The sequence below is a fragment of the Anopheles coustani genome, chromosome 3, assembly GCF_943734705.1.
Source record: "Anopheles coustani chromosome 3, idAnoCousDA_361_x.2, whole genome shotgun sequence".
NCBI lineage: Eukaryota > Metazoa > Arthropoda > Insecta > Diptera > Culicidae > Anopheles > Anopheles coustani.
Genome location: NC_071288.1, coordinates 53,353,923 through 53,366,805, shown reverse-complemented (window position 1 = coordinate 53,366,805; position 12,883 = coordinate 53,353,923). Strand labels below are relative to the sequence as shown.

General features: G+C 47.6%; 1 protein-coding gene across 1 annotated transcript; it reads right to left on the bottom strand.

The window, feature by feature from the left end:
- Nucleotides 1-1,558: 1,558 nt before the first annotated feature.
- LOC131262766 (probable sodium/potassium/calcium exchanger CG1090) lies at nt 1,559-11,330 on the bottom strand. The gene is made up of 4 exons (XM_058264840.1): nt 11,247-11,330; nt 3,190-3,787; nt 1,670-3,118; nt 1,559-1,569 (listed from the first exon to the last, which is right to left on the bottom strand). The coding sequence occupies exons 2-4, from the start codon at nt 3,686-3,688 to the stop codon at nt 1,559-1,561; spliced, it is 1,959 nt and encodes a 652-aa protein (XP_058120823.1). The 5' UTR covers nt 3,689-3,787; nt 11,247-11,330.
- Between the last annotated feature and the right edge of the window lie 1,553 nt (nt 11,331-12,883).

Genomic DNA, 12,883 nt, shown 5'->3' with positions numbered 1-12,883 from the left:
GCCATCTCGGACAACTCAGCCGGCCGATTCGTGGATGATAGATACATGCATGTATATATTGTCTCTAATACTTATTAGTTTAGTGGGTGTAGGACCGTTGAGTCGGCTGTTTGCATCACGCACTGTTGAAAAGAATAAGGAGCCGTGCACATAAGCAAATAGCCCCCTCTCAAACCAGTCCCTAATTGCGAGACGACAGGCGGGATCGAGCATAGTAGATTGTACCCGTTTTAACGTGTTTGCGCATTTCCTTCGTTTCAGTTCCAGCGAACCCAATCTGAGAGGCGTTTCATACAGGATTGCAACGATGCTTTATACAGAACTGTCCTTTCTAACGTAATATGCTTTGTTTTTTTTGTTTTGGCTTTCCTTCACAAACATCGGAAACACTTCTGACAGTGGTGCGATCTGTGTATTTACACCTAGTACGTGAACCCTCGTGAGGTTACATCCTCTTCATTCCATTTTATGGTTGGCAGAATGCGTTTGATGAAATGCAAAATGTAGACTCGCGTCAAAGCTACTTTATGTACGCCATGTTTCATGCTGTAACATAATGATAACATGTTTCTGTGTTTCTTTTGTATCTTTCGATCGCTTGTGCGTGTGTGTCGCAATAAAAGAGTTCAAATCCGATGATGTGATCGATCTCGATAACGATTTCGATGGGACAAACGCGTGACTTTTAAAAGAATTTATTCGTCCCGCACCGACGTAATCCTATTCTTTTGGTGTGTTTTTTCCGTGTTACCATCATTTTTGGTCCTGCTGCTTATTTTGCTTTCGATTAGTTTTTTTTCTTAACCGTTTAGATCCTCTCTATGGATTTTGAATCTATCCGTTTGTCGAACATTACTCATCGAATCGATGATGCACACACGCACACACAAGTACATTCGATTAATATACCTACCCCTTGCAATAGCTACATTGAGTTAGATTAGAACTAGAATGAATATCGAATACATTAGGTCACTAAGCGTGAGGGCAAATGTTGCTACTTTGCTCGATTTGTGAGTGTGTATGTTGAGGACTAAACTAAATTCTAAGGTAACATAACGGAAGTAAACAGAACGTGACGTTAAACCATCGTAACTTAGCAGGTAAGTAGCTAGATTATTATGGCACAACTGTTTACTAATAGGTATGCGAAAACCGGTACCATTATCGAACACTAGGGGGCGCTCCCGATGCACGACATGAAGTAACACGATCGAGCTTCATTGCGCAACACCCCAAAGACGAGGTTTGTTGTATACTGAGGACAGGGCGTAGTGGCCAACAAGTGAATTCATTTGTGGACAAACAGACATACCTGCAGGATTTGTTTTTGATTTGGTTTTTCAAAGCTGCTTCTAACTAAAGTTTAAACAATGGAAGTTGAACGCACAGATCAGCACAGGCAGATTTGGGGGTTTGCCGGAGGAAAGTTTAACTTCTCTGGTGCTTGCCGACTACTTTTTGTTGGTGCATTTTGATGGAAGAACAATGCAATGCGGAAGATTAACGAAATGTGTGGGGTGGCGGTGGTGATGGTAGTGGTGTTGATGTCGAGGGTTTAATAGATACCTGGAATGAAGACAAGAGAGATAGAAAGACCAGATCATTGTTACCGTGAAGTTCAAGGTGGAAAAATCGTTTTTGCTGTAAGGATTGTAATTACACTTACTGGGGCATTCGGGAGGATTCAGCTGACCGAAGAAGTTCAGTTCGTAAAGCGATGCGACGGTGATGAAGAGCAGGTACCAGAACATCAGCACAATTCCGAGACGCTTGTCCAGCTTCCAGCCGTTGAGGTGCGTCGCGAACAGCAAGAACATCACCGTCGACAGCAGCGACAGCGTGGAGTACGTCAGGCCCTTCGAGATGACGTTGACGTGCGAGCCGGGCTTGATGATCGCGGTCTGGATGAACCAGGGCAGCCCGAGGCAGATGAGTATATCGAACACGTTCGACCCGACGGCGTTCGACACGGCCATGTCGCCGTAGCCTTCCTTGATCACCGCGATGGAACTAAGCGCGTCCGGGACGGACACACCCGCGGCCACGAACGTTAGTCCCATGACGGTATCAGGGATGCCGAGGGTCGAACCGATGATCGTTATCATCCACACCATGAAGTACGAGTAAAACGAGATCCAGATCATCGAGATGAGAAACGTGAATGGGTACCAGTTTTTGTACTTCTCCGTCTTGCAGTCGGGCATCGTGAGGCGGGCAGTGTAGTGGATGGGGTATACGATTGCCCACGATACCTGCGCCAGGATGCCCCCGTCGACGGGCTTCTCCAGAGGATTGTGCGAATCTTGTGGTCGCGGTTCCTTCGGTTTGTAGTAATCTTCACCAGGCGCCTGGGGTGCCACTGCCGTTTGCTGTTGGACGACTGCCTGCTGCTGCTGTTGGGATGCCTTCTGGCCACCGTCCTGGCCGTACTGATCCTCGTAGGCGTAATGCTGCTGACCGGTTCCACTGTTCCAGGCATCGTTAACATTGCCCACGGCAACGGTGTTTGCTACCGGTGCTGCAGGTTCACCCCAGGCCGCATTTGGATCCCAGCTCGAGTTGGGATCCATATAGGCTGCGTAGCCCGGGTCAGCCGCCGGCGGCTGCTCGGCAGGCGGCTGTTGGGCTTCCTGCTGTCCAGGCTGCTGACCCTGGGTATAGGTCGTCTCGGGCAGGTTCTTGTACGTGACGAGCGCGGACTGTTCCTCCTTCGTGGGCAGCTTGATCGGAAGGTTCCAGGTATGGGCCCACTTTTCCAACGGCGTATTGAAATGCAGTGCCACGCAGTACACCACGTAGAAGAGCAGCATGATTAGCGACTCCACCCACGAGATCACATCGTTGATGATGACGATCAGCATGACCAGAATGGAGATGGTGTAGAAAGTGCAGTCACGAACCAGTGGCCACCAGTTGAGCTGCAGCACCGTACCGGAGCACAGGGCGCACACGGAGATGACGAACATGATGTTGAAGACAGCCGATCCAATGACGCCACTGATGCCAATGTCATCCTTAGCGAAGAACACCCCGATCACCACGGTTGCCAACTCTGGAGCCGAGCTGCCGGCGGCCATAAACGTCGCACCAGCGACATCCGGAGATAGTTTTAATTCTGAAACCAGTCAGATAGATTAAATTAAATAAAGGATGGTGAACTGAGCTCTATGTGATTCTAGAACGTACCTTCACAAATTCTATCTAAACTCGAAACGAAGTAGTCATCGCACACGATGGCCAGTCCGAGGAAGGTGAAGACGGCCACTAGGACGTGTATGATCAAGCCGCCATGCTTCCGCACGTTGGGCCCCATCAGCGGCTGGGGGAACTGTTCGATGGCAGGAGGGGTACAGTTTTCCCGCCGTGGCCTCCAAGTGGGGTGCGTATGGTGCGGCCGGCTCGTCGGTTTCGATTCCTCCGTCGGGTTTACGTCGTCCGGTGCGGTTGTGTCGATTTCGCCGGACGTCTCGCCCGAGGACGACGCCGAGGTGGCGTAGAAGGCCGGGTTCGGTGTGACGTTGGACAGGTCGATACCGCCCAGCTCACCGCCAGCTCCTCGCTCGTCGCTCCCGCCACCGATCGACGCAGAGTACGCGTGGAAGCTGGAGTACACCAGGAACACAATGCCCATGTGCCAGTAGCGGCCTCGGCGGCCATTCCGGCGCCCCGTCATACCAATGGCCATCACGTGGAATACCGACTAGGCTCGTACGATGCAGAGGGCGTGCAATGGAGCTCCCTTATTCTCGGATTCCCTTTGAGGTAGCGTCTGTTGTGACGAAACCTGAGGATGGAAAGATGAAAGATGAAAAAGACGTTCCGCCAACGAATAGCGGTGATGGGATCATCAAACAATCATTAATATGACGTCTAGTGGTATTATAGCATTTTACTCTTTGCTTTCCTATTTACTTTCCCGACTCTGGCTGTGGTGAAACTCAACAAGCCCGCGCCAAGCAGGAAAGTGGCCCCGCACACAATGGCACTCGTCGCTCGCATTGCGTCGTTCATTTGATTGGTTTGTGTCTTGGGAAAAATGGGAAACGCGAACCACCCGCGCGAGAGGCTGGCGGTGGAAAATGATTGGAAAGCGCGATCCGACCATCGTTCGGCTCTCGCGCTCGTCCATGCATCCGCTTGTTCAAGGGTCGTTTGGCACTCGAGTTGATTTCATTAAAATGTTGAATAAACGTCCCGACCGTTCCCCACGGATAGTTTAGCCAAAGCGAGCTTTTATCAGGCCAGTTGATGGTTTACTCTGTCGCAAAAAGCGGTTCCCTTGGTGTACGGTCGTTGCAAAGGAAATTATGAGAGCAAAATGTGTGGTGAAACCGGAGGAAGCTGGGCGGCTGCGATGGGCAAAAAAGGGACGATAAATGCTTCGAGATTGGATAGATGGAGCGTTGGGTTTTATTTGGTTCGAGAATACATCAAGTGGCGGCATGATTGTAATCCTTCGATTCGCATGTAATCTCCGTTCTTTGAATTTCTCTTGAAACGACGATAGAGGTCGATTTCTTTACGAATATATTTTAGTTTTTGATGAAATGCTAGCAATTTAGTCGTTATAATAAGGATATTTCTTAAGATAAAGGTAAGAAGCCAATTTAATAGTCACAATCTTGAATTTTCGTAACTGAAGATTTTGCATACGTTTATTATGTATAATAATAATAGAACAGACGCATAAGACAACTCAGTAAATTTAGGATCCCATACATTGAAGACCATACAACAAATTACATTTGTTTTGTAAATTAATCATTTTAACTAGATTTAACGTAAATAATAAATTTTAGTAATAAATTTTCCAATAATTTGCTCAAAGGGCCTGTCGTATCCAATAGTTTATTAGTGTTTCAAGATACAGAAATGTTTTTCAACATATTTTTCATTTCAGCATAAAAAATGGTAAAAATTGAAAAAATGAATGAAAAAAAAATTATTATTTTATAAAAATTTAAAACTTTTCGGAATATGATTGGAAATTAACAATAGATCACTTCAAATACTTGTTTAATTCTTAACAATCAAACTCACTTTACATCGTTAGTTTCTAGTTTATTCTATGTTGTAGTTTCATAACGATGTAGCAAAACAAAATAAATTTGCAAAAATTTTCATTACTAAATTTGTTTAGTAAGAACCGTAACATGGACTTCATTGTGTATCAGCAACAAGGTTTTCGTAGTTATACAATTCAATAGTATTAGAATACTTAGCAAAATTAGAAAATAAGCAAAATATTAGACATGTTTCAGCAAATAAGTAGTTCCCACCATGGATGCTGCTCTCCACTGTATGCTGCATATATTGCGAAAGTATTTCCTCGGTGCAGTGCATGCATTAAGGATCTTTAAAACCAACGCAGCACAATTTTCCTTAACGAATTCACGGACCGCGATCATAAAAGCCCCGGCTGCTTAGCTGGCTCGGGCATGATAAGATGGAAAATTCCAGCATTATAAAATCAGACGCGCTGTCCGTACACCGATGCACCTCAGCGTCCCTCAACAGAAAGCAAACGAACTCGCCAAGGCATCGAAAACACAGAAATGCCTTTCCCCCTCGGTTTACCGACCACAAACCAATCATCAAATCAGTTCGATTTAAGCCGTTCTCTACCTTCGCTTCGAGCTTTTTCCGCTTTTGCGCCCTTATCTTCCGCCTCTTCAGCGGGGCATCCTAGTAATTTTTCCAATTAAGGCTTCCTCTTGGCGTTTGAGGAAAACTCCTTGTGCAATTTCTTTTCCAACCACTTTCCCGTTCTCGTGAAGAAGGATGCGTTTTCTTTGAAACATCATATCTAAAAGGCTTTATCGCAACTCCGTGCACTTTGCAACGGTTGCTTTCCTTTTTCTTGGCCCACCAGCCCTCAGGCAAACTGTACGGCCCTTAGGTTTCCCCCTTCGACCCCTCTCACACAGGTATTTCAATTACCTTGCAATGAATAATAAATGCCTCTCACACCGGGTGACGCGGTCTTTGGCGTTTTTATTGCACCAACGATTTCAGTACCTTCCCTTCCCAGGGCCCGCCATAAAAGCTTGTCCATGAAACGGCTGTACGTATTATCGGTTTCGGTTGCGAGCTACCCATCAAGGCATGGGCTCAAAAATTGCTCTATTTGTCGGCTGTCGTCAACACCGGATGTCTGCTTGCGTACGGGACGGACAGTTGCGGTCCGATGCACGAGCACGGAATACGGAATAGCTTCAATCGGGCGACGTGCTGTATCGAACCATGCGTCCTGAGCTTCTGATTTTTTCCGGCCGAGAGCGTTTTTTCTGTAGTGTAATTTTCTCCTTTTCCTTACGCACAAGCCAGTTTCCGGGAGCTTCCACCGTCGTTCTCTTCGACAAGCACACAATACGCAAAAAAGGAAAGGTCTGTGGTCCCGTGACAGTTTTCCCTTCGGAAAATGTTGTGTGAACATTTTCCATCTCGTTGTTGTTTTTTCTCTTTTTTTGTTGTATTGGTTTCATTTTCGATTCGTCCGTCTGTCGGTGCCATTTCTTTCCGATCGAACAGTATATGCAAATGAGGGCGTACGACAGTTCGGTGACGACGTTTGCGAAAAGTAAGTCGGATGTGTATATTGTGCTTTTTCTTCGTTTTATACCGTTTTATCTCCGTGACTTTTTTTGTTGTTGTCGCTTTTCCGAGTTGGTTTTTCCTTCTTCCCCGGCTGTTTTATGCGATCCTTTTGACCTATGGACATATTTGCACATCCCATGTAGCGTTGGGAGAGCAGCCATCTGTTGGGGAAGGAAACACGGTTCGAAGGAGAAACAATGTGGGAATTTATTGTGGCGTCAGTACAATCGAAGATGGTACGCGACGTCTGCCGGCAAGTGGTAGAATATCTTCGTTGGGCGCACACGCCATTAGTCATAGGTCAGGACAGCAGGATCCAGGGAGGGCGAGTTCGTACACATCCTTTCCGGGTGTTTATCATTTGTGCAGAGGTTTAATGAGATTAGAGCGAGCATCACTCGGAAAGTGCCATTTGTAAGTGCCCCCGGGAGTGAAAATGCAAATGGCTTCCGACACCCTCGGCGACGACTTGCCTACGCGTGGCGCAATCCAACATTACCAGCGGACGGACGGTGAAATTCAATTTGTGCCCGCCGCTAGCTTTAACCAACAACACAAACCCAACGTCGATCCAGGGCTTATCCCGATGGAAACTGGCAACGGGTCTGAGTTCGTCCTTTCTTTCATGGCGGAATCAGATAGAGAAAGTCATCTGTCAACGGAACGGCACCATTCTTCCATCCTTCCATGGATTGGACAATGTTTCAATTTAAAGACAAACAACCATCTTTCACTCGGTGCGTTGGCTTGGTAACACTTTTACGTCGCTGAATCCTCGCGTGCCCTCTGCTGGTCCTATGTTAATTATATCTTTCGAGGGAAGTGTATTTGCAGCTTTCGTGGAAGGGCTTGGATCCAGCCCGGTGAAGAACAGGAACAAACCGTAACCTAATTTATACCGCTTCATTAAGAAAGTTACTCATTAATGCACAGAGTGCCCACATTTTCTGCTGCGGCTGGACGAGCATAAACCCAACGTTCCTATGGAAGAACCGCTAAAACGAATCACAAGTATCCAATGTGTCGTTGCCCTGGCTGAGGTTTTCCCCACCGCCTGACAAGGACAACATAAACCCACTCACAAATGCTGCTGAAAATGCCACACTCCATGCACCACCACAAGCAGCTGCCAGGGTCCTCTTGCAGCGAACAGAGAAATAAAGTGTGCCACAAACAAACAAACCATGACCACGAGCCTTCACCACAGGCTGTCGATGGCGCCGTTACTTCGTGGTTGCCATCTTTGACGTTCGCGTCACCGTGCAACGCAGTGGCACCATACCAATTCACGACCGCCGGTCTCGATGTGCAATTATGTAATGCGATGTTCGGAATTTCTTTGCCCTCTCGGTGGCGATAGCAAGAGTTCTCCAACAGAATTTCCGTTAGAGTGTGTGTTGATATCTTCAATGATTCTTTACAACCGAAACTTAAACTTACTTTTGAAGACTGTGACAACCCCTATCCATGAACTATTGTTCTACTATAAAGGATCCTACTTGCTTTGGGAACTTTCGGAAACAAAATGCCATCTGCTAGTGGCTTAAACTTTCCCCTAGACTTTATGGAACGATGTAACAGGAATGCAAAGTTTCGTTGGTGTTGTGTCACTTTAGTGGTTTGTTAAATTGTACTATAAAATGCTGAACGAAAGTAAAAAGGATTTACTCGATTCCAGAAACTCAAATGGTTCCTGCGTGTTCATAGCACATTTCAATGGCTGGGCTGTTTCTAGAAAAAATTCTATCATTTCACCTCACTAAGCTTCATTTCCCGGAAGGACACGAACCATTAGTGCTCACAACGGGGTGTTCCTGTTTTGGCCCCAATCGGTGGGCGGTAATTTGTCAGGTTCCCGTGATTGCTTATTTTCCTACGAATCACTGCCACCCGTTTTTCTGCAGCAACAGCAGGAGAACCAGGGGCAGCAGGGGCAGGTTCGAACATCGTTTTCATCGATTGGCGCGCCGGAGAAAATCCTTTCTAAATCGCCGGAAAACTCCCATTCTCCCGGGTACCCGCAGCTAATAGGGAGTGTTGCCGTTTCTGCCGGATCTGCTGAGTGCGGTGGAGTGCAGAAGAAGAATGATAAAACCCATGTTTATGTGCTGTGTGCGTGTGCCTATAAAGAAGGAACAAGGCGGACCGGGTAATGATGGAGAATTATGGATACTAAGAAGCGACAGCACAATTGCCAAAAATGACAACAGCTAAAAAATATGTCCTGCGAAGGGTAAGATCGGGGGCCGGAGAGGAAAGTCACTTCCAATACATGGGGAACTAACGCTACCACCGTCCTCGATCGATCGACGTTGGATCGAATAGTAGGACGACAAAAATCCATCGAAATCGCACCCTGCAATCTGCCATCTCACCGAAACAGGATCCTGCTCGTTAAGGTGTTTTATTTCACGACATCGTCAATGAGCTCCGTAGCGGCTCTAGCGGGTGATGCCTGCGGTTTCAGCAGAACCTATAGAGCAACTGGTCACTGGCCTTACAGCTGACTTGTGGGTTTGTTTCAGTTTACTGTCCTGTTTCTCATCAGCACCGTCGTTAGCGGAATATCGATTTGGTCCCGTTTCCCGTTGCACGAAATGCGCGATTCCGAGTTAGCTGATGCTTTCAGGACATACCGAAAGGTTATAAAACACATCGGGGAATGGGGAAGAATGGCACCGGTTAAGGGAAATGGTGTCTATATACACATACTGTAGAAATGAAATTATTTAATCACACAAATTTTAAAAGGAGAAACGCCACCATCTTATTCCAATGGAAAATGAATTGAAATACCAGCTACGCCTGCAGAAAACAGTAGAAATGTAGATGAATTTTAACAACCCCGCACAAGCTGTCGATACGCCGAGCAGGAGGATGACCGTCGTCCCAAAAATGTAGGGCTCCTGATAAACGACCAGCCGCCGCGGCGCACGACGACGAGCTGCCGATGTGAGAAAAATCGTTACGGACGCGTGACGTAGGGTAAATGTATACTAAGGGACCACGGCGAAATCCGTACCGAACAGCAATTTCGGGAATATTCACTCACTTTCCAGCCACATTATTCGCCGCGTCGTTAGCCCTGCCCTTCCTACCAACTTTTCCTCTGATCCGTCCCTTCGACCAACAGCCCACCATCAGTCCACCACTTGCCCTTCTTTTTCTCCTCCGCACGCCGCACGCGCTCTTGAGTTCGGGTTGTGCTCGGCTCCATTCAAAAAAGTACACCCGGGTGTTGTTGGCATTGTCCCGGCTGTCTATGGCTGGTCGCAAAAACAACTGCCGGTGGGATGAGCGCTTCAGAAATCGGATATCGTGTGTTGCTAAATCTGGAGTGGAGCCGTCTGTGGAGCAGCAATACAGGACGGGAGACACGTGGTATGATTCCGAGGGGGGGATGGTTCGCGTAACGCTTCGGAACTCGCGCGCCACGATTGTGCGTGGAGGCACTCACAGCGCCACTCGCAACGTACGGCGGTCGGTACGCGTACTAGGAAGCGAGAATGTATGCCGGAGGCAGAAAAGAACATTCAACCTTCGTCCTTTTTAGAGCATGTAGTAAAGATGTTTCATTGGGGGTTGTGCTTTTTTCTTCGCTCGTCGCCAGAATTCCTAGTCCTCGTAGGACGCACGAATGAATGCTTGCCCTTGTTTCGCTTTTTTGGACTCGTCTCGGACCGCTCGGTGCGCTGCACCCATCGTGCAGATCATACATACGTCTGACCGACCGAGCTGGCTCGTAGCGCCTGGTGAGGAAGAACAAAATTTCATTGATTTTCTATTTTGGAAACCCCTTTTTTCCTTCGTCACTACAAAAATAGTGAGAACAAATTCCTCAGGAGACTCGGTCGCACCAATGTATGCCAACCGGGTCGGACGACGCGGCGTCGGAGTTTGGTTTACCCCCACAGAGGAATGTCCTATGATGTAAGCGTCGCCGAGATTAAAGCAATCGATGGTACAAGCCCGTCCCGAAGATAATTAGTATCGTGGCCGAGATTCTCCAGCGGACGTTCGTCGGAACGTGCGATTTTACGAGGATATTTTTCACCGGACCGCTACTTACTTGCGTCACGCGCACGGTTCACAAGACAAGTAAAACCCGTTCACTTGGTCGAATAATTTGGGTATATTTTTTATCTGTGTGAGCACTCTCTGGTTATTTTTGCAATGTCCGGTATCCCAAGGTCTCCGGAAGTGGCATACGGAAGACGCATTTGGTTATGAACACCGTTGAAGCTTGATATTAGCACAGATGTGTGGCTTTGCCTTCTCTAAAGCTCCGATTGATGTACAAATTTAGAATCGATCATTGCTGCTCGAATTCCATGCGATATTAATAGATTTGAGCACGAACTGTGACGTACAGAGAAAAGTTCACCTATGTGGTGCCTGGCGAATTAGGGCTCGTTATCGGATTAGGTAGTGTTTTACCGTTACTGTAACTTATCTACATGCTTTGCATCATTTTTCCAATAGCCTCCCATACATGCACACACACATACACCCACACGCACACGGTCACATGCACACACACATACAAACACATCCGCTCACACTCACGGAAAAGACTAATTCACACAGCGTGGATGGTATTTCGCCAGCACGTTCCCTTGTACCACCATAACCACTAGCTTGCCTACCTTTGGCCGCGTAGGGCTCCACGAGAATTTAATGTTGCTTTCTACTCCTTAGCACGGACGCAGTTTTATTGTGCCCTTTCTCACCCACAAATGCACACATACACACACGCCTTCACGTACATACAACGCACCACCCGCACACTCACTTGGCAGGCTCCACTGTATTGTGTGTCCCCCGTCGTATGGTGACACCGGGCCCGGGCACGAGCTTTAGCGCGAGTCACAAACGCTGCTGGACTACTGAACGCCGACGGTTCGTTGGCGATAGGCCCTACCAAGCGAGAGCCCGACGACGGGATTCTTTACCGTGGTTGGGCTCGTGGTCGGTCGCAGTTCATCCGAGCTCCCCATAAATGGCACCTGTAACGCCTATAACGCTTTCCACCGGACCGTCTGTAGCCGCCGTTTACCAGCTTTTCCCAAAAACACGTGAGTGCTGCTCGGAGCTCGTAGGAGTGGAGCCTTCGGGATTTTCTACGCACGCACCGGCGCAGTAGCCACCAGCTTGTATTCTACGCTGAGGAGTACGACGCGGCCCAAAGGTTAATCAAAAGAAAACTCGTGTTCCTATATAGGTTGGTAGGTAGTTCTGTCACATGTTACTCCACTGCAGATAGCGAACTGGACTAGGCCAGAGCTGGCAGCGTGTTCTACACGCCGGATGTTCGAGAGGTTAAGTGGTGCGTTGACAACTTTACACGTCGGGCAGTGGGATCTGGCTTGCTAATCCCTCACAACAGTTCTCAAAGCACGAAGCTGTCGACCGACATCCGAGGGGACTCCACTCTCCACTTTCACCGGCTCGAGTAGATGGTAAGCTGTAGACCACACTTCTAGCTGGTTATTTATTTACTTACTTTCCCTGTTTAGCTCGTCCCCAGTTCCCAGAGTTCCATTTTGTAATGGAAAGTTCCGGTTACAAGATCCTTCGAATACTGGTCCTGCACCTGTTGCCTCGGCGAAAAGCGACTGTAAGGATTACGTTTTTCACGTATTCGTAGCAATTTCTGTTCAAACTCGTGCAAAAAAAAGGATCTAAAAAGATGAAACACTTTTCTGTGAGGTACTGAAATATAGAAGGTAACTGGTTCAAGGCATCCATGTATCAAAATTAGAATGTATCTGGATGGAATTGTTTCGCATCCCCTTCCCACCGGCCATCTCCCTACGCCTGAGTGCGAAATTATATCAGAACCGCAAACATCACCTTTTCCCAGCGAGCAAATTGATTGCCTCCGACCGGAAGTTATTCTTTCCACAGTTTTACAAGGGAATTCCAAAAGTATAAAGCGAACGAAACGCAACCAAGTTGCGGTTAGAGGGTGACCGAGTGGAAAGCGTGCACCACGGAGAGTGTCATGATGCAACGACACGATGCACCAATTCCAGGGGTTCATTAATGGAATTGGAGAAACAAATTATTCGTTTCTGTCTTCGGTCTTGACCGGATACTCACATCCCATATAGCGCACCATACAGCCACATAAACATACGCCACGGGGAGCTGGACACTGCTGAGAGGGAAACGCAGCACGATCCAAACAGCAGGGTGGCCGCATACATGATTGAAAGTTATCGTTTAAACGCTACGAAAGGTGGTGCGCTGAAACAGAGGGAAGACTGAGCCACCCGCCGGT